Source organism: Myxocyprinus asiaticus, chromosome 11 (assembly GCF_019703515.2).
Source record: "Myxocyprinus asiaticus isolate MX2 ecotype Aquarium Trade chromosome 11, UBuf_Myxa_2, whole genome shotgun sequence".
NCBI lineage: Eukaryota > Metazoa > Chordata > Actinopteri > Cypriniformes > Catostomidae > Myxocyprinus > Myxocyprinus asiaticus.
In genome coordinates, this window is record NC_059354.1 from 9,994,599 (window position 1) to 10,017,330 (window position 22,732).

General features: G+C 38.7%; 1 protein-coding gene across 4 annotated transcripts in view; it reads right to left on the reverse strand.

Moving 5' to 3' along the window:
* LOC127447748 (unconventional myosin-Ib-like) overlaps nucleotides 1–22,732 on the reverse strand; it is a 161,121-nt gene that overhangs the window by 22,491 nt on the left and 115,898 nt on the right. For all 4 annotated transcript variants that reach the window (XM_051709787.1, XM_051709789.1, XM_051709788.1 and 1 more), the window contains 8 exons: nucleotides 22,490–22,594; nucleotides 16,169–16,231; nucleotides 15,756–15,956; nucleotides 14,865–15,091; nucleotides 13,777–13,977; nucleotides 5,912–6,005; nucleotides 3,450–3,599; nucleotides 928–996 (listed from right to left, as the gene is read on the reverse strand). In XM_051709787.1, coding sequence (XP_051565747.1) covers nucleotides 928–996; nucleotides 3,450–3,599; nucleotides 5,912–6,005; nucleotides 13,777–13,977; nucleotides 14,865–15,091; nucleotides 15,756–15,956; nucleotides 16,169–16,231; nucleotides 22,490–22,594 — 1,110 coding nt within the window. The remainder of the gene's footprint in view (nucleotides 1–927; nucleotides 997–3,449; nucleotides 3,600–5,911; nucleotides 6,006–13,776; nucleotides 13,978–14,864; nucleotides 15,092–15,755; nucleotides 15,957–16,168; nucleotides 16,232–22,489; nucleotides 22,595–22,732) is intronic.

The window sequence follows — 22,732 nt, forward strand, 5'->3', positions numbered from 1 at the left end:
AATCGATGCTGGCAAGAGAACATGGTATAAGCAGGATAATCCATGGCTAGGTGTGCGTTAAACAATTTGAATGCACTTTGCGGGAGCAACCACACTCCACTTTGCCTCCACGTCATGAATTAAAATAGTTTAACGCACACCTAGCCGTGGATTATCCCTTATTACATGGTTCTCTGGAATACTCTATTTTAATTGGTCAATGGCGCCATCTATTGGTCTTATACTTTGCAGTAACAACCGCACATCCACGTAAAATTTCGCTCATCCGGGTATTTTTGAGCCATCGTTCCTGCTTCTCGGATCACTGTGCGATCTCTACAAGTAAGCTAATAAAATAATTTCAACTCAAATCAATGTTTTATGTGCATTTATTTATTTATTTGGCAAGTAGTCTTGTAATAAAATTCATAATGAGCAGTCAGACATTCATAATTTACAATATAAACACCATCAGAACTCACTCGCAAACCGGAGGTGGATTTCAGCTGTTAAGCTGTTATTTCTTCTCACTTATTTACATAATTTCAATGCAAATCAATGTTTCATGTCCATTTATTTATTTATTTATTTGGCAAGTAGTCCTGCAATAAGCAGGATAATGAGCGTTCAGATGATCATTTTCACAAAATAAACAAACAGAACTGCGACGCAAACCGGAGGTAGATTTTAGCTGTTCAGCGATTTCATTCTTCTCACATAATTACATAAACTCAATGCAAATCAATACTTAACATGTATTTATTTATTTGGTTAGTAGCCAAGTAATAAGAGGGATTATGTACAGATATCCAGATGTTCTCAAAATAAACCCCTTCAGGCTGATGCAAAAGTCCTCCGCTTCATGTTGGGATCCTGATCACCCAGTCGATGTTCATTTTGCAATAACAACTGGCTGAATGTATATTATCCCTTACATATAAATCTTACCTTCCATCCTCTGATGAAGGACTGAACCACTAAGGCAGAGCATCTGATGTTCTGGTACTTCTTTTGTTGCTATAATCAAAAAGGAACCAACTTTAGAGGCACAATTAAACGTTTTTTAAAGTGTTACATAAATACATATACAGTTGAAGTCAGAAGTTTACATACATCTTAGCCAAATACATTTAAACTCAGTTTTTCACAATTCCTGACATTTAATCATAGAAAACATTCCCTGTCTTAGGTCAGTGAGGATCACTACTTTATTTTAAGAATGTGAAATGTCAGAATAATAGTAGAGAGAGTGATTTATTTCAGCTTTTATTATTTTTATCACATTCCCAGTGGGTCAGAAGTTTACATACACTTTGTTAGTATTTGGTAGCATTGCCTTTAAATTGTTTAACTTGGGTCAAACATTTTGGGTAGCCTTCCACAAGCTTCTCAACAAGTTGCTGGAATTTTGGCCCATTCCTCCAGACAGAACTGGTGTAACTGAGTCAGGTTTGTAGGCCTCCTTGCTCGCACATTCTTTTTCAATTCTGCTCACAAATTTACTATCAGATTTAGATCAGGGCTTTGTGATGGCCAACACCTTGACTTTGTTGTCCTTAAGCTATTTTGCCACAACTTTGGAGGTATGCTTGGGGTCATTGTCCATTTGGAAGACCCATTTGCGACAGAGCTTTAACTTCCTGGCTGATGTCTTCAGATATTGCTTCAATAAATTCACATAATTTTCCTTCCACATGATACCATCTATTTTGTGAAGTGCATGAGTCCCTCCTGCAGTAAAGCACTCCCACAACATGATGCTGCCACCCCCATGCTTCACAGTTTGGATGTTGTACTTCAGCTTGCAAGCCTCAACCTTTTTCCTATAAAACATTACGATGGTCATTATGGCCAAACAGTTAAATTTTTGTTTCATCAGACCAGAGGACATTTCTCCAAAAAGTAAGATCTTTGTCCCCATGTGCACTTGCAAACTGTAGTCTGGCTTTTTTATGGCAGTTTTGGAGCAGTGGCTTTTTCCTTGCTGAGCAGCCTTTCAGGTTATGTCGATATAGTACATGTTTTACTGTGGATATAGATACTTGTCTACCTGTTTCCTCCAGCATCTTCACAAGGTCCTTTGCTGTTATTCTGGGATTGATTTGCACTTTTTGCACCAAACTACGTTCGTCTCTAGGATACAGAATGCATCTCCTTACTGAGCGGTATGATGGCTGCATGGTCCCATGGTGTTTATACTTGCGCACTGTTGTTTGCACAGATGAACGTGGTACCTTCAAGCATTTGGAAATTGCTCCCAAGGATGAACCAGACTTGTGGAGGTCCACAATTTTTTTTCTGAGGTCTTGGCTGAATTCTTTTGATTTTCTCATGATTTCAAGCAAAGAGGCACTGAGTGTGAAGGTAGGCCTTAAAATATATCCACTGGTACACCTCCAATTGACTCCAATTAGCCTAATTGCCTAAAGGTTTGACATCATTTTCTGGAATTTTCCAAGCTGCTTAAATGCACAGTTAACTTAGTGTATGTAAACTTCTGACCCACTGGAATTGTGATATAGTCAATTAAAAGTGAAACAATCTGTCTGTAAACAACTGTTGGAAAAATTACTAATTTCATACACAAAGTAGATGTCCTAAACGACTTGCCAAAACTATAGTTTGCTAATATGAAATCTGTGGAGTGGTTAAAAAATGAGTTTTAATGACTTCAACCTAAGTGTTTGTAAACTTCTGACTTCAATTGTATATATATATATATTTATATTGTGAGAACTACTTGATATGTTACATAAACTATTATCTAATATAAAATTAACCTAGCATGAAAGGTTGCTTGTTTTAAGCCAGACAAATAAATAACCTCTCTCAATGTTTACACAATTTAGTGTTGATTACGTTCAAGTCAAGCTTAACCATTCAACACTGTTACCAAAGGTATCACATATATACATATATATATATATATAATTTATGGGAAAGTTTATCAACTACAAACTAACATGTGGTCCCAAATTGCTAGTCCCTACTGAGTGATAGCTTCATTTAGGCTGGATTTGCAACCCTACTTGCAACCCTGTTACCCATTCTGGTTTACTTTGTTATTTATTTATTTTTACATAAATTTTGTCTATTTAATTTAGATGTCTTTTTTTCTTGAATATTTCAAAATCATACAAATCAGGGTTTTAAAGATTGTAGACAACAGCAAATAAATTGAAAATTGAAAATAATTCAGCCAAAAAAAAAAACATGTAAAATATTGACCTTCTAAGGCTGACATTCAACATTTTCCAAAGGATTAAGAACCTCCTTTTACTAACCATTTGTAGAATATATATATTTCTTTTTTTTTTTTTCAGGCTGTATTTTTACACTATTCATATGGAAAGTGCAACAAACTGTTTATAACTCTGAAAGACGACCTCACTGAAACGATGAAGCATTTTGAAAGTTCTGTGATCAAGACATGCTGAAATTCAATGACAGTTGTGGTAAATTGAGCTCACCGCATATCTTTTGTACCAGGCGGCCACCACCACCTGACTCTTCTTCAACAGCTGGAACTGAGTGCGGCACTTCCAGCCCCGATAGATCTTCTGGATGAGAGTGGCCAGGTCTTCTAGACACTGCCTCCTTTTCTCTTCCAAAAAGAACAGCTGAAGAAAACAGTAGATTCCAGACATTGGTATCCAGATAAAGTAGAGATCACAGTGCATTTCCATTAGCATAAACATTGTTAAATCGGGGTTTGCTCACACAAGCAGCAAAAATCTGGACATGATGCATATGTGCATCATACATAGTGCACATTGGTGACTCTGTCTGAATCCACTAATTTTTGCTCTCTTTCCCCATTTAGTTAACAATATAGCATTCACTATACAGTAATTACTGAATGAGAGAATGAGTAAGCAATTTCAGACACACAATATGTATGAATCAAATCAAATCCCTTTAATGTCACTCAACCATATACACAAGTGCAACAGTGGGTGAAAGCCTTGGGTGCAGTTCCAAACAACATAGCAGTATGACAATTACAATAAATATCTGATTTACACACAACACAGTTTACACATCTGTTACACAACACAATATACACCTAATATATACAATATACATTATGCACAAAATAAGAAGACTGTATACAACAAAAAAATAAAAATAATAATATACAATATATAGTATGCACAAAATAAGAAGACTGTATAAAATAAAAATACACTGTACAACCACCTCCGCAGGTGATTCGAGACTCATTCTATTCGTAACTCGGTCAAGTGTAAATGCATCTGGCTGTTCAAGCTACATATGTAAACTTTACTCAGCCCAAACTGTGCTATGTCAGCATGAGGAAAATGTGAAACATAACAGCTGTTACTGAGTATTTGCACAAGGCTCTCCTCAGGCAATAAATAATACCAAATTAAGAAATGGATGCACGCTGTAGGAGAGACAGAACTATTTTGTTAATTTCTTTGATGCAGATCGCTGATGAAACTGTTAACACTGACAATGAGCACAGCTGACGCGCATGACACACCTACAACAAACCCCGAGGGGAAAAATACACAGGCACACACACAGATACACACGCACAGGACAAAATCACTTGGAATCAAATAATAAATCACATCTTTTAAATTCAATGCCCGGCATTAGCATAATCACAGAATTGAACTTTGCAGACAGGGCAGGAATTGAAGATTGGATTTATATCCATTTGGCAGAGACACACTGATGTGGCCAAGTGTAAATGGAATAGCAATCCAATCAGTCAAAACATATGAAGCGACCAAGTGTAAATACCCCCTATTACATCAAAGTCAGCTCGTAATGCCATGAATTCAATTACTCTTAAATATAGCAAAATTAAGACTCTATAACAAAGATCGCAATGTGCTATGTTTGTTTGTGGGCAGGTTATATTGTAACAATGCATGTTGTTCACAGATCCTTTAAATGACATCTGGCTCCAGCACCATTTCGATGGAAAAGGGGTAAATGATGACTGGGGTTGATACTGCCCTGGGGCCAGACAGAAGACTGAACATGATCTCTAACTCCAGGGGCTTTGAATGGCCATCTGGAGATGGGAGATTATGCAGGGGAATGGTTGTAGACTGACGCTCAGGCTTCACTGCAGCACAGAGGTTCATGGGCTCCTCTGGAATTTCTCAGCTGGAGTCTCTTTTCCCATGCAAACTGACAAACAGTGGAGTGGGGGATAAGTGAAACCATGTGTGTGACTGCCTGCTTGCGTTTCTTGCTTTCATGAGGGTGATTGCTACTAATTATATGAGAGAAGCCCCAAGGAACCCAACTTCCTGTTTTGAAAACTCTTCGCTTAATCCTTGCACTTAATACTTGCATTGGCTTTTATTTTCTTCATACCAAACTTACAAATCCATTCCTTCCGCCATTTTGCAATTGGAAACATGTTAGTTTTGAATGGCTTTCATATGTAAAGAGCAGTATTCGGTGTGAAGTAACCAGGGTCCAAAATTAGCACTAATCAACTGCCAAATGAGAGTAAAAAGTTTGGGCTTTATTTGGAATTTTAGAATCTTTACCAACAGTACTTTTTTCTGAATTGTAAGACTGGTTGTCTGAACCTCACTGATGTAAGCGATTCAAACAGAAGACATACAAAGTGACTACGGTACTAAAGAAAACATCTGTAACAACTTGCATATCCTCTAACGACTTTAATCGTGGTAAAAATAGTTGATCTAGGATGCCTAAAGTTTGATTTCTACAGAACTCCAGGTGGCGACACATATGTGGAACATTCCTTGCATTAATCCACCAAAACAAAAATGAGAAACAAAATCAATGACAGACCACAGTGGACAGTTTTATGACAGGTGCAGTTTCGCTGGGAGATGGAGAATAGGTCATCTCGAATATGATGCTTCGAGTGACAATGACTTGTGCTGTTTGTCACAAACCCGTTAACCTCACTCACCGTTCTGGGGTTCCTGATGAAGATCTTGGATCGTCCATAGGCGTACTCCTCTACTGGCACTTGAAGGTCTGTCAGGAGAACCTCCACACCCTCCCTGATAAGACACAGACCATTGGACTGTCAATCAACCTTGCCGTTCACATACAGCACATGTGCAGGATCCAACAATGCAGTTATGTAGCAATGAGTAAAGGTGTTGGAGAAAGTGTCTGAATGATCTGAATGTAAACTAAAACACAGTCTAGCCACTGTCTAAAACACACAAATGAATGAATGATTCAAACAAAAGATAATAGGATTGGATGTGCAACTCCAAATCGCCATGTACAGTAAATAACAGTCCTATCAGATTGTTCAGTGAAATGATTCGATGTCCAGAAGTGATATAGTTATGAGGGTCAATTTTGTCCTGACATGTCTGCCATCAGATACAAGTAAATATATCAGACACCTGTGTGTGGATGAGGTCTGTTTTTTCATAGCATAGCGATTTTGAAGTAACCACAAGGCAAGAAGGGAGTTTTAAGACAAGACACAGCATGTTTAAATATCTACAAATTGTTATAAGAAGATAAACATTTTGGTTTCAGAGGTGGAGGAACAGCCACTGAAAAAACTGCTTAACCAAGTGTCATTACAGTACGATGACATCACCTGAACGGCATTTTCCGAAAAACAATCCAGAAGCCTACTGAAGAGCAGCAAACCAAATGCAAATGAACCCAAACCAAATGCAAAAAAAAAAAAAAAAAAAAAAACTAAAACCCAAACCACAAAAACAACAACAAAATAAAACTACACAACAAAAAACCAAAACAACATAAAACAAAACCAACCAAAACCAAGTCAAAGCACAAAAAAAACACAACACAACACACACACCTGTACCGTGAAGCCGGTTTCGGTGGCTAGCCAGGCAAGTTATAGTTTAGTTTGCCTCAACCCCAAGTACCATGAAAGTTGGTCGGCTTTTAGTGACGTTCATTGCCATAGCAACTTACGCTACACGGCTAACCTTCTCTATACCAGGTTTCATTCTGGATTACAGATCGCTAACAGATGCTGAACCAATCAGCTGTGAATAAAATTACATCTCTGATGCAATCAAGTCACTCCCCCGTGTCTCTTAAAGCACACTTTACAAATAAAATCTTAGAAATCCACAAAATCGACTTCATGATAAATTATTTATTTGAGAATGTAAATGTAGATTTCCAGCAGGTAGTGTGTTGTATCTGATTTAAAACTGTATTGCTTTTCATTTACCATCTTTAGCCATAGCAAAAAATATCTTTGAAAATATAAACATATATATTATATTAGGCTATCTGTAAAACAGCCAGTAAAATGGATTAATATGACACCTGCAAAACATTATCATTTTTTAAATATTAAAAGCTCAAGATTATGGAAAGGAGTGAATGCCACCCAAACCCCTTCTTTCTTTCATGGACTCGAGACGAACATACAGTATTTTACTTGAAGTTATAATGATATATACAACAGTTAGTTCCGGTCCTTGAATCTGATTGGACGAGAGACGTTCTATGGGTACTGATGGTCTCACACCATCGATGCTTCACTGTGTGTATCACTCCGCTTGTGTTTGTGCCATTCTAAACTAAAGTGTAAGAGCAGTGCATGTGTTAAGAGCTACTGTTCGTCTTTTTTTTTTTTTACATTACATATGTTAGCCAGCAGGTGGTGGCAAAAGATCATTTTTGTGTGTAATATGAGTCAGTTGGTGATGTGAAGTGAGCCACTATTTACATAAAACAGCGCTCTGTGATCGCTACTACACTTCTAAAGCTAGGAAATAGCTTTAAACGAACAACTTCAGCATTACGGCTCATCACAGCTGAGAGACACAACAGACTGATTGATTACAGAACTCAAGGCGCTTACCTCTTACCGGAGTTTCCATATTGGATACACACTGTTTAAAATGGCGGAGGACATTGTGGTTTCTATAGTGAATGACTCTTGCGCATCGGCTACCGCAAAACAGAGAGGAATACCCCCGCTTGGACAGCTATTTTACCACTGAGAAAGCTGATCTTCAGAAAGCTGACAGCATCTCTGCTTGGGAGTGGCAACAGGTGATCGCACATGCTCCGTTTCTCTCTCTCTCTCTCTCTCTCTCTCTCACACACACACACACCCCCATCCTTGTTTATCCAATAACTTGTTAGAAACAGCAAGCCGTGATACTATTTCTGAAGTGACATTTTTGAATTACTAACGAAGGCTTGGACACATTTGGTTTGAACCAGCAATGGCAGATTCTGATCTGTCACGTAATCAGAATCAGAATGAGCTTTATTGCCAAGTATGCTACACATACAAGGAATCTGTCTTGGTGACAGGAGCTTCCAGTGTACAACAATACAAAACAGCAGCAAGACATAGATAATAATAAAAAATAAAAAATTATTATACACATACATACAGACACGCATACATACACACGGGTAGTGCAAATCTACTACAATCTGTTATGTACAGTGTAAATACAAATCTGTTATGTACAGTGCAAATGTTTTTTTTGTTTGTTTGTTTGTTTTTTCCAGAGAAATGAAATGGCAGAAGAGGTTGGATGTGTTGGATAAATATAAGAAAGACTAAACTGTGTATTGCACATAGTTATTGCTCAATGGGGCAATTTAACTGTTCATGAGATGGATAGCCTGGGGAAAAAACTGTTCCTGTGCCTGACGGTTCTGGTGCTCAGAGCTCTGAAGCATCGGCCAGAAGGCAACAGTTCCAAAAGGTAGTGGGCAGGGTGAGTGGGGTCCAGAGTCTTTTTCCTCACTCTGGAAGTGTATAGTTCTTGAAGGGGGGGCAGGGGGCAACCAATAATCCTCTCAGCAGCCCGAACTGTCCTTTGTTGTCTTCTGATATCTGATTTCATAGCTGAACCAAACCAGACAGTTATTGAAGTGCAGAGGACAGACTAAATGACTGCTGAGTAGAACTGTATCAGCAGCTCCTGTGGCAGGTTGAATTTCCTCAACTGGCAAAGGAAGTACAACCTCTGCTGGGCCTTTTTCACAGTGAGTCAATGTGTGTCTCCCACATCAGGTCCTGTGAGATGGTAGTGCCCAGGAACCTGAATGACTCCACTGCTGCCACAGTGCTGTTTAGAATGGTGAGGGGGGGTCAGTGTTGGGGTGTTCCTCCTAAAGTCCACAATCATCTCCACCGTTTTGAGCGTATTCAGCTCAAGGTTGTTTTGACTGCACCAGACAGCCAGCTGTTCAACCTCCCTTCTGTATGCAGACTCATCGTTATCTCAGATGAGGCCAATGTCAGTGGTGTCATCTGCAAACCTCAAGAGCTTGACAGAGGGGTCCTTGGCAATGCAGTCATTGGTGTAGAGGGAGAAGAGTAGTGGGGAGAGCACACATCCCTGAGGGGCACCAGTGCTGATTGTTCAGGTGCTGGAAGTGAGTTTCCCCTGTCTCACAAGCTGCTGCCTGTCCGTAAGAAAGCTGGTAATCCACTGACAGATAGACAAGGGAACAGAGAGTTGGTGTAATTTATTCTGGAGTATAGCTGGGATGATGGTGTTGAAAGCCGAACTGAAGTCCACAAAAAGGATTCTTGCATATGTCCCTGGTCTGTCCAGATGTTGCAGGATATGATGCAATCCCATGTTGACTGCATCATCCACAGACCTGTTTGCTCGATAAGCAAATTGAAGGGGATATAGAAAGCGTCCAGTGATGTTCTTCAGGTGGGCCAACACCAGTCTCTCAAATGATTTCATGACCACAGACGTCAGGGCGACAGGTCTGTAGTCATTAAGTCCTGTGATTTTTGGTTTCTTTGGGATGGGGATGATAGTGGAATGTTTGAAGCAGCATGGGACTTCACACTGCTCAAGTGATCTATTGAAGATCTGCGTGAAGATGGGGGCCAGCTGGTTAGCACAGGTCGAAAGACGCGGCTCACATCATCTTCACAGATCTTAAGTGCAGGTTGAGTAGCAGGAGGTGGGAGGAGGGGGGTTGCAGGAGGTGTTGGTGTTTGTGTGAAGTGAAGGTCAGAGTGGGTGTGGGGTGTGAGATTGGTCCTTTCAAATCTACAGTAGAACACATTCAGGTCGTCAGCCAGTTGTTGGTCCACCACAGGGTTGGAGGCAGGAGTCCTGTAATTCGTAAGTTGTTTCATGCCACACCACACTGATGCAGGGTCGTTAGCTGAAAACTTGTTTTTCAGCTTCTCAGAGTATCTTTTTTTAGCCACTCTGATTCCCTTATTCAGTGTGTTCCTGGCCTGATTGTACAAGTCTTTATCCCCAACTGTGTAAGCATCCTCTTTGGCCTGACGAAGCTGCCTGAGTTCCGCTGTAAACCATGGTTTGTCGTTGTTAAATGTTAAATAAGTCCTAGTAGGAATGCACATATCCTCACAAAAACTAATATATAATGTAACAGTATCTGTGAGCTCATCCAGATTGGTGTCTGCAGCCTCAAAAACACTCCAATCAGTACAGTCAAAGCAGGCTTGTAGTTCCAGCTCTGCTTCATTGGTCCATTTTTAGTCCTTAATACAGGCTTAGCAGATTTTAATTTCTGTCTGTAGGTTGGAAGAAGATGAACCAGACAGTGATCAGATAATTCCAAAGCTGCTCTAGGGACAGAGCGATATGCATCCTTTATTGCTGTGTAGCAGTGGTCCAGTATATTTCTGTCTCTGGTTGGGCATGTGATGTGCCGTTTGTATTTGGGCAGTTCACGTGTGAGGTTTGCTTTGTTAAAATCCCCAAGAATAATAATAATTGAGTCTGGGTATTGTTGTTCCGTGTCTGTGATTTGATCAGCCAGCTGTTGCAGCGCTGTGTTCAAACACGCGTTTAGCACAATATACACACTCACCAGAATAAACGAGGAAAACTCCCGCGGCGAGTAGAAAGGCATACAGTTAATAAAGAGAGCTTCCAAATTAGGACAGCACATCCTCTTTAACGTTGTTACATCTGTAAACCAACTTTCATTGATGTAAAAGCACGTTCCACCGCCTCTCGTTTTCCCTGTTAACTCTGCGATGTGATCCGCTCTGAACAGCTGAAAGCCCGGCAGATGTAATGCACTGTCCGGAATGGCTTCACTCGGCCAGGTTTCTGTGAAGCACAACGCAGCAGAGTTTGAAAAGTCCTTGTTTGTGTGGGTGAGGAGATGTAGTTCGTCCGTTTTGTTAGGGAGAGAGCGGAGATTTGCTAGATGAATGCTCGGCAGCGTTGCTTGAAAGCCGCGCTGACGGAGCCTGACCAGCGCGCCTGCTCGTCTCCCTCGCCTGCGTCTCATAGCGCGTTTAAACAACACAGCCGCGCCTCCGACTAGAATGTCAAACAAAACATCCGAATATTCAAAATCCGGGAAAATATTGACTGGTGTATGCTGTTGAATGTTCAACAGTTCGTCTCTGGTAAAACTGACTGAAAAAAGATTACTAAACACAGGACAAACAAACAAAAATAACAAAACAACAGAAGCGCTCTACACCGAGGCGGCCATCCGTGGCGCCATCATGATGTATCATGGAACTAATAAAGTAGTTCCATGCACAAATGTGTTTTTATGACCATACTCAGTTTTACCCAATTTTTAAAATGTACTTGTTCATTGAACTTTTGTATATAAGCAATATCACACCCGCAATAGTGCTATGTGGCCCTACATCAGCACTGCTGTGATTACCTATGGCACACGGCCTGCGGCCGAATCACAGCAGTGCTGATGTAGGGCCATATCGCACTCTTGCTCGTGTGATATTGTTAAATAAGCAATAAGCAATATAAGCAGACAAAATATGTCTTTTATAAAAAGATCAAATACGTCTTATTATTGCATGCCAATCTTTTGTAATCTGTTTTAAAGCTGCTATTCTGATTACCCTAAATATATTTTGTTCAGTTTTATTTCTTAAGGACAATGGCATTTTACCCAAAATAAGGTTTTCTGGATGTATTTCTATTGTGCAGTTAAATATTAAATTAACCTGTCTAATCACTTCATTCCAATAAGTTGTCAATTTAGAGCATTTGACTGTAATTTCTATTGTGCAGTTAAATATTAAATTAACCTGTCTAATCACTTCATTCCAATAAGTTGTCAATTTAGAGCATTTGACTGTAATGAGCATTTATTTCTCCACTGCTTCTCCAACAATCCCCTTTTACCATGCTATTGTATTTACTTTGAATAACAGGTGTTATAAAAAAATCTCATTTGTATCTTCCAAGCAGATTCCCTCCAAACACTGGATTGAATGGTATGGAATGTATTATATGATATTTCTTCCCAGTCTTGCTGATTATTTTTATATTTAATTCATCCTCCCACCTACATATAATTTTATTCAGTGTCCTGTATATCACTTTCAAGTGCACTCTTTAAAATTTCTAAAATTTGTATTGGATTAGTTGTATTGTATGTATCAATTATATAATTTATTAATGAATGCATTTCCTTTATTTCTTTTACTTTAACTTCTGTTAATAAATATCTTACCTGTAAATAATAAAAAAATTGTGAATTTGGAAGCTCATACTTTTTTGCTAAGTTTGAAAAGGTATCCGTTCCTTTATCAGTGAACAGTTGCTGATATCTTTTCAGACCTCGATCTGCCTAAAATCTAAATGTATTATCTAATCTATTTGGCATGAAATCGGAATCTTTAGCAATTTTTTGTAAATTAACTATATCTTTCTTAATTTTACTATTTTCTTTTCTAACCAAATTCTAAAATTACTATTAATAAAAATAATATCTATTGATTTAAATGTGTTGCTTTGTTTTGGGTAGGAATAGGGATATACTAATAGGTTCCCCCATTCACTTTAGACTCTTCGTTCATCCAAATCAATATCGGTTGAATTTGGGCAGCTTTATAATAATTTATTACATTTGGGAATTCTAGTCCTCCGAGCCTTTTTGACAATTTAAGAATTTTAAGAATAATTCTAGGTTTCCTATTATCCCATATATGTTTATTCCATTGTCTAAAAACACTTTTTTGATATACTAACCGGTAGACTTTGAAAAAGGAAAATAATATTCATCTTTATAGTCTCTATTCGTTTGGTAATCAATAGTAGCCTATATTTATTTGTAATAGTTTTGAATGATATATAAAGTTTTCAATTCAAATAAATATAAAAGCTTTTATATTTTAAACAAATTTAAGCTTTTAAAATTAATAAGCCTGTGTGTTCTTGTTGTGGGCTTATATGAATTCACATACGCATTGATATACCAGCCGTGTTATATTTTTTTATCACATTAAGGATTTGTTTGCAGCAGTCCTCTTGAGCTCTCATAGAGGCCGCTGTTTCTTTCTTATGTAAATGTCTTTAATTGCTTCATAATTTTATAGTTATCCCTTGTAATGTGTAAATCATGTGTTTTAAGTCTTCATGATTTCATGCTGAACTCTTGAGCAGTTTAAATGCATTAAATTTTTTTTCTATATATTTTTAAAACAATGTCTTGTGCACAATTTAAACTAATTTAAATTCAGCAGAGCGGTAAATACCGCTGAGTCTTTTGCAAGAATTGAATCGCGTTCTCTCACACGATTGGTTGTGTGCTGCAATCGTCACTCAGTCATGTGCACGAGCGCATAATCTAATCTTAAAGTCAGGATCAAAGACTGAGTTGACAGAGAAAGTTGGTGATGCATGTTGCATCATGGTACCAATTAAGCCTGATTGGATTGGTTTGAATTTGTCAACCTGAAACCAGTCCTGAAACCCTGAGATCATTCAGCGACCTTCATGGTACAGGCCTCCGGAGTTCTGGTCATGTATTTCACAAAGACAGTTTTAATAGCTGGTTAGAGCCTGTCATGGGTGGTCTCACCTGGGTGGACCCTTCCAGTGTGGCCAGGTCTGCTTGCAGAGCATCTTGTAACGCTCCAGGCAGGGCTCGTATGCCTGACGGAAAGCATAACCAGCTCTTCTCACACGTACATTCTCCATCAGACCCAAGTAGCGCACCTGGTGACACACTAGTGACTCTGTGAAAATGTGGGGTGCCTTCTTGTCATTTGGTTTGATACACCTGAAAAACAGAAATATTTTAACAGTGGTTCACAACCAATATTTTACCAATAAATCAAAATGTTTAATATTAAAGTAAAATGTACAAGGTATTGGGTGAATCTCATGAAACCTGTCAAGAACATGGCCAGGTCATATTTCATCCCAAAACCAAAAAGAGAGAAATAAGAAATTATTTTTTGCTTAATGGTCCTAAAAATAGGCCTTTTCTCTATACGATTTTTGCATTGTGATATTGTTTTTATGAAAATGAGGCACATTCCTCTGTTATTTTAAGCAAAACATTTTTTTAAATAAAATAAAAATCTCATTACTGTAATGCAAAGTTATATTACGCAATAGTGATATATTGTATAGACAGTAAAAACATATTAATATGTCATGGTTGTATCAAGGATTTGTTTTTGTACTGCCTTTCATTTATGCTGATTTAACACTGTATTAACCATTGTATTTATTTTAAAAGAATAAGCACTGAGAATTATATAAATTACGGCAAAGCTCAAAAGTAAAACTCGTTGAAACATTACAGTAATGAGAAATTGGGGGGAAAATGTTCATGAAAATGTCACAGATGATAAAAATAATCAGCTTCATTTTCATTATGCTTTTTGTTTTTTTCATCTTTTCATTTTGGGATCAAATGTGACTTGTACATGTTTTGAGATTGAGATTAACCCTATTAGATACTTATTTAGAATTAACATTAATAAACATTTTTTTTTTTTTAATGGTATCAAAGCTAGGCATTCAAATTTAGGGAAGGGAAAATATATTTTATCTTTCAAAATAAATTTGCTTTCTTAAATATAATTAAACAACCCAAACAAATGTACATTCGGAGTAACATTATAGCCTCTGAAGTTGTGTGAAGTTTGTGATTGTCACCTGATGTAATTGGGGTTTTTGGTCAGCAGGTTCTTCATGAGAGTTCCCACTGATGCTCTGAACTGGAATCCAGCGGTGGGGGGCCGTTTGAGGTTCACTTTAGCTGGGTTTCCCTCAGGAAAGAGAAGTTTTATCAGGCTGTGATTGGCTTTGTACATGGCTTGAGATAAATCTCTGTAGAGTAGGTCATTGTTTTTATCCACAAATCCCTCCACTCGATACAGCACCTGAGTATACAGAATGTTGCCATTTAATGACTTCCCGTTACTGCTCAGATCTTTACAATGTGTTTGTTTCTGTAAACAAACAATGTGGGTTTTGACTAATTTATACTTATTATTAAGATACAAATAGGCAGATTTAGAGGGATTTGAAAAGTGCGTGCCAAAGTTAATCCCTCAAGATTATCATAATTGCTTTCATTTTTGGACAGAAGGATGTAGTTTATAGATAGTGTTCTATAAAATCCTGCAAAAGGCAGCAGTTCACTCTTCACACAGTGAATCATAAATAGGTCTAATTTATGATTCCTGAGAGAATTGCAACAACTGAACCATTTGTTTGTGAATTCGACAGCAGTCAATTAATTTGTGTTTACTGGATAAGGATTTAAAAAATATATATTTTATAGAGATTGCACTCACAAATTAGCATAAAAAGAAACATTTTAATTTAACTCTAGTCATTTTTACAACTTTTCCAGGTCTGAAAATCACATTTAAAAAAATTCCCTGATCTTTCTGGGTTTTCTATGACTGCGAGAAGCCCCTAAACTGTATATTCCACACTGATGTTCACCAGCAGGGCAGGAAACGCTGCAAGTGACAATGTATTGTTTAGATGAGATGGTGTATGAAGATCAAGAAAAGAGAAGGGTGATTATGGCCTCACCTTGCCGGCGTAGTGCTGTATTCGGAAGCAGTTGTGTGGCAGGCTGTGGTCTGTGAGGAACTTGGAGTTTTTGCTCAGTCTGCTCTCAAAGTGCTGGTGCTCAGCGCACACAGTGTTCAGCTTATCCAGGAACGTCTCGTCTGTCACTGTGCCGGGCCTCAAACACTCCTCATCCAACATGGCCAAAATACCATTCTTATTCTGAAAGCAACAATGAGGGATACAAGACCATTTTAGCATGCTGCATTATAATCGAAAGTGGACTTCTGTGGCGTCTAGTCCATGTCTGTATATTGTCTATGTATATACAGGTGTCTGCTTGCGTCCTCTCAGATTGACATGCTTTTTGATGCTGCCTGTGCGATAATCAGTCTACAATACTTAAAAAAAACTACTGTCAGAAAGTAACTCACATTTTCGATGAGATGACATATGATGGCGTTGTTGAAATACTTAATGTTGGTCCATTCAATACCCTGGAGAAGAAAAAAAAAAAAAAAAAAAAAAAAAAAAAGAGGCAAATCACATATTTGTTTTCTTTCTCTCCATCAGTTTCCTCTAAGGATGGTTATTCCTAGTACACTGTCTTCAACTTGTGCGACCCCACGTCCACATGTGTGGACATTGTAATTTGGCTTTGCTACATAATTTAAATTCATTTAAACCAACTGAATACTGTTCACAACACTTTACAATGTCATTTAAGGGTTAAACTTCTGGCGCACCAAGACACTTGACAACAGCATGGCGTCAATTTCCATGAAGCGCTTCTATGGGCGCAGAGCCAACAAAAGAGCCTCTGGCAAGAAACCTCTTCAAGTTTTTTGACTGAATCCTATTTGGGAGTAAAGAGTAGCGTCTAGTTTCGTTTGATATGCCGCTTTAAAAAACTCATTCGTTTTTCGCCTGTCAGCGAGCTGATAAACAAGATGTCCACATATGTGGATTTTAGGACATTATTTCCTCAAAAGTTGAAAAAACATGTTAGTTATTTTGAATACCTTTCAGCATTAACACATCTGTGGGTCACTGCGCTTCATTTTAATATAAATTTTGTTATACTTTATTTTGTTATCTCTGAACAATATGGTTCTATTCATTAACATTAGTAAATGCATTCTTATATATTTACTTTGCATTTTCACATTTAGTATCAAAGGGTTCATCCACAAGCTGAAAAATTTTGCTTTCAGAGGCTTTTTATGGAGTTAGGATAAAAATAACGTGCATTTTGAACTGTTCTGAGACCAGTGCAGACAGAAAGCACACTGGAGGTCAAGTCATTCACTAAATAGGGAGCAAGGGGACATCCTTTAGCTTTCTATGCAGCTAAGTGCATTCACTCCTAAAATCCGACCAAAAGATTTGTTTCAGGCTGCAGATGATGTTTGGGTCAGACATGGGACAATGATAATCAGTACATAGATTCAGAATTTATAAAGTATAATTTTATTTTACCATTATTGGCAGTGATTTGATGATGCTGGCCATTACTTTGAATAAGAATTATTTATTCAGCTTACAGAAAATCAGCTGTAATGTCTGTCATGTCTCAAAACATCAGTCCGATGATGCTGTGACACACCGCCCCAGACCCTCCACCTCCAAATCGATCCCGCTCCAGAGTACAGGCCTCGGTGTAACGCTCATCGACGACAAACGCGAGTCCGACCAAAACCGCGACTCGTCAGTGAAGAGCACTTTTTGCCAGTCCTGTCTGGTCCAGTGAAGGTGGGTTTGTGCCCGTGAGAGACATTGTTTCTGGTGATGTCTAGTAAGAACCTGCCTTACAACAGGCCTACAAGTCCTAAGTCCAGCCTCTCTCAGCCTGTTGCGGACAGTCTGAGTACTGATGGAGGGATTGTGCGTTCCTGGTGTAACTCGGGCAGTTGTTGTTGCCATCCTGTAGTGTACTGATGTACTGATCCTGTGCAGGTGTTGTTACACATGGTCTGCCACTGCGAGGATGATCAGCTGTCCTTCCTGTCTAACTGTAGCGTTGTCTTAGGCGTCTCACAGTATGAACATTGCGATTTATTGCCCTGGCCACATCTGCAGTACTCATGCCTAAGTCACGTTCATGCAGATGAGCAGGGACCCTGGGCATCCTTCTTTTGGTGTTTTTCAGAGTCAGTAGAAAGGTCTCTTTAGTGTCCTAAGTTTTATAACTGTGACCTTAATTGCCTACCGTCTGTAAGCTGTTAGTGTCTTAATGACCGTTCCACAGGTGCATGTTCATTAATTGTTTATGGTTCATTGAACAAGCATGGAAAACAGTGTTTAAACTCTTTACAATAAAGATCTGTAAAGTTATTTGGATTTTTACAAAATGATCTTTAAAATACAGTGTCCTCAAAAAGGGATGTTTCTTTTTTACCTGTGCATTACCCTACGGCCATCATCATTGTTTTAAATGTAAGCCCAGGGAGAGTGCAAATGTTTGTTATTTTTAAAACTTTTTTTTCTCTCTTTTATTAATACATTTTTTTTTTCAATTACATTTTTTAAAAAGAAAAGCATAGTTTGTTTTTAGTTAGCTTATATTTTAATTTACCAGTAATAGATTACTCTTTTTTTTCTTCTTTTTTTTAGACCAAGTAACTATGTTTTTATGATATTTAAGGTCTCGAGTGCAGGCTTCTATGTCCCATTAGAGCATGTTGTGTCCCATTAGAGAATGATGGAACCCATTTGGTTTAAACAACAAATTGGAAACAATCAAGGACACACTGGTGGAAAAAAGCCGGAAAATAGCTTTGGGCTAACTGGACTGTGTGAAAGCTTCTCGAAATAGGGGGTAGATGCTAGCGGGAGGAGGGCTGAGGAATTAGGGAATGTGGATTGGGCAGACTGGTCCCTAGACCCCATATCCCGCCTCAGTGACCAGAGCGGTGGGTTTTTCCCATGCACTCCACTGGAGTGAAGCCAGAGAGTGAAATATCAGAGTGCAGAGGTCACGGTTGCATCAGGGCACATACTCAAGAGCTCTGAAAGCAAACAGAGACCCAAACTCTTCAGGGACTATTGTGTTTACCCTGACTGGAGTGAGGGATCGCTTCCATCCCAAAATCACAGAGAAAGCAGAGGCCTAATAGGCGTAAATGAAAGAGTAGATGAAGGCTCTGTTTGGAATGGAATAGCTTCCTACGTACTGAATACAGCAGATTATACAACAGTTAGTCCCAGTCCTTAAATCTGATTGGACGAGAGTCATTGCAAAAGTGGTGACATTCAGTGTAACAGGACTGGGGTGCTTTCCTGTTTGTATCACTCTACTTAACTGTGTTCGTGACTTTCCAAGTAGTGGTGGTGATTTTGATTCATTGTTCATTTTAATTTAGTGCACTAATTAATAATCCATTTCTGAATTATACATATTTAAGTCAGTAGGTGGTAACAAATAATCTTATTTTTTTTTGTTATAAGTGAGAACTCCCAGGGTCCCTGCTCATCTGCATGAACGTAACTTAGGCATGAGTACTGCAGATGTGGCCAGGCCAATAAACTGCAATGTCCGTACTGTGAGACGCGTAAGACAGCGCTACAGGGAGACAGGAAGGACAGCTGATCATCCAAGCAGTGGCAGACCACGTGTAACAACACCTGCACAGGATCGGTACATCTGAATATCACACCTGCAGGATAGGTACAGGATGGCAACAACAACTGCCTGGGTTACACCAGGAACGCACAATCCCTCCATCAGTGCTCAGACTGTCTGCAATAGGCTGAGAGAGGATGGACTGAAGGCTTGTAGGCCTGTTGTAAGGCAGGTTCTTACCAGACATCACCAGCAATAACGTCTCCTATGGGCTCAAACCCATCTTTGCTGGACCAGACAGGACTGGCAAAAAGTGCTCTTCACTGACGAGTCGTGGTTTTGTCTCACCAGGGGTGATGTTCGGACTCGCGTTTATCGTCGAAGTAATGAGCGTTACACCGAGGCTTTTATTCTGGAGCGGGATCGATTTGGAGGTGGAGGGTCCATCATGGTTTGGGGCAATGTGTCACAGCATCATCGGACTGAGCTTGTTGTCACTGCAGGCAATCTCAACGCTGTGCGCTACAGGGAAGACATCCTCCTCCCTCATGTGGTACCCTTCCTGCAGGCTCATCCTGACGTGACCCTCCAGCATGACAATGCCACCAGCCATACTGCTCGTTCTGTGAGTGATTTCCTGCAAGACAGGAATGTCAGTGTTCTGCCATGGCCAGCGAAGAGCCCGGATCTCAATCCCATTGAGCACGTCTGGGACCTGTTGGATCGGAGGGTGAGGGCTAGGGCCATTCCCCCCAGAAATGTCTGGGAACTTGCAAGTGCCTTGGTGGAAGAGTGGGGTAACATCTCACAGCAAGAACTGGCAAATCTGGTGCAGTCCATGAGGAGGAGATGCACTGCAGTGACTTAATGCAGCTGGTGGCCACACCAGATACTGACTGTTACATTAGATTTTGACCCCCTCTTTGTTCAGGGACACATTATTCCATTTCTGTTAGTCACATGTCTGAGAAACTTGTTCAGTTTATGTCTTAGTTGTTGAATCTTTTTATGTTCATACAAATATTCACACATGTTAAATTTGCTGAAAATAAAAGCAGTTGAAAGTGAGAGGACATTTCTTTTTTTGCTGAGATTATATCACTAAACAGTTGGACAGTAATTAAATTGTTCAGTCCTATCTTTGCTGAAAGCTTTTCAATTGTTAGACGTTTTTTATTTTTTTGCAAGTTATGTTTCCAGCCGCAATGAATACATACCCAGAACGTGGTGTTAATCTAGTCAACGAAATTACACACAAAAATGTTTGAGTTGTTATTTGATTTCTTTTACAAAAATGGGATTATGAGGATAATAATTTTTTTTTTTTTACGTCAAATATCGTTGACGAAAATATGACTGCAAGACATTACCAATGCACTGACAATATTTTAGAAGAAGAAAAATCTTGTTGAATAAAACATTGTTTATTTAAATAATCAAGTTTTAGGATTTTGAGGATTTTTGTCTTCTAAACTGTGTCGAGAGATGAAAGCGCCGATCCCGGTGAAGCACTTTTATAATCACCTATTTTCAAACGCATCATAAACAACCCATCAACAGACTAAATATATTAATATATTTAATATAGCGAATGCACAACGGAGCTTGAACAGCTGAACTTGTAGAGTGTAGATATTGTGAGGATTGCCCGTGCGTAAGCCCCGGTAAACGGAACAGCTTTTTAATAATGTATTTTCAAACGTGTCTTATATATATTGCCTATATATGAGCTTAATCAGCTATATCAACAACATTATTATAATATTATAACTTAAATCTTTGAATCAGTGAAGGCAGCAAATGCTCAACGGAGCTTGAGTTTTAAATAGAGCCCATAAACGGGCGTGAGCCTTTTCTCTCATGTTGTTTGTTGACATGTTTTCACGAAAGACTCTCCTGTGCATTAGTCTGTCAAGGTGTTTAGCAATTGTAACTTCTGTCAGGGACGAATGGACATGTAGTTGATACACCTAGTCGTGGTGTGCATTTGGCTTGAGTTGTGCGCTACATGCGTATCTTGTTACCAGAGCAATGCGCTCTATTGCGCAAAATAAGAAGTCTCTAAAATCATAAAACTATTACGTTCCTATGACAAATAATATACAACACAGTTAATAAAGATTTAATACTTTATTATACTCTTTAAATTACATTATTTAAGGAATTTATTTAAATTTTTCATGGTCGATATGTCAAGTGCACAACCGCCGCTGGCACTCTACCACCGCAGTGGGGCGGTTGTCACGGAAATGCTAGCAGCCCGAACTCTTTCACTGGCGAAGAAGAAATGCACAAACTAATTGGCCAATTTTTGTCTGAAATATTATTCAACATTATTTGCTTTTTTGTATAAAAGTATTATCAAACTCACAATCATGCTATTGTTCTGAATATCAGCACGGCTGTGGCCGAATCACATAGTGCTGGTATTTAGAACAACAGCGCTCTTGCTTGTCACATTGCTTAAGTATACACAGCATACTACCGACTATTTGTAAAAATAGTAAGTGAAACTGTACGTATTACGCTACTATATCTAATAGTATATTACATTTTTCTCACATAACATTGCATGTGATTGCAGACCAGTAATATTTTAAATAAAGACAGTTATTCCGAATTTCTATGTTACATTTTTCATAAAAATGTCAACTTTTGGCAGTTCAATGAAATTATTACTCAAAACAGAAATTGTGGCTGTACAGTAATTCTAGATTCATTCACACTGGAAATGCATTTTTGTCGCATGGAAAACAGCAGTGCTGGCATTTTGGTTACTTGTTCAGTGTCGCACGAGGAAACAAAGCTATAAATGTTTGGAGTGACATGAGGGTGGGTAGATGTTGACACATTTTCAGTTTAAAGCTAAATATTTGCAGAACATTTTTTGACATGTAAATATCTGTAATTTCTGCTATAGCGTTTTAGACAAACCCTTTTACATACAGTAATCATTCAACTTAATATTAGTTTAAGTCAAATTGTTCATATTGCATTGTGGGAAACACAGTTTGTCATCAAGGTACATCATCTTGGTTTCCATGCATTCAGAACATTTGCATACTGTGCACAATACATATTCGATATACTGCAGATTAGCATGTTAGCATGCCTTTCTGTACAACGGAAGAGATGTAGGGGTTGAGAGAAGACCCTTTTCTATTGGTCTTCTTCATGGACAGGATGTACATACCTCACGGACATACTCCTCCTGCTCCTCGCGGAGAGTAAGCTCGATGAAGATCTGCTGGAGCTTCTCATTGCAGTAGTTGATGATAAACTGTTCAAAGCTGTTGTCCTGTACAAACAGATGTGTAAATGTGAACCCACCGACCCAATGATAACGCTGCTAACAAATGCACGACGCAAACTAAAACATCACACCATAAAGCAGTTCACAAACACAGCAATTGTCACAACCATTACTAAGCGCCTT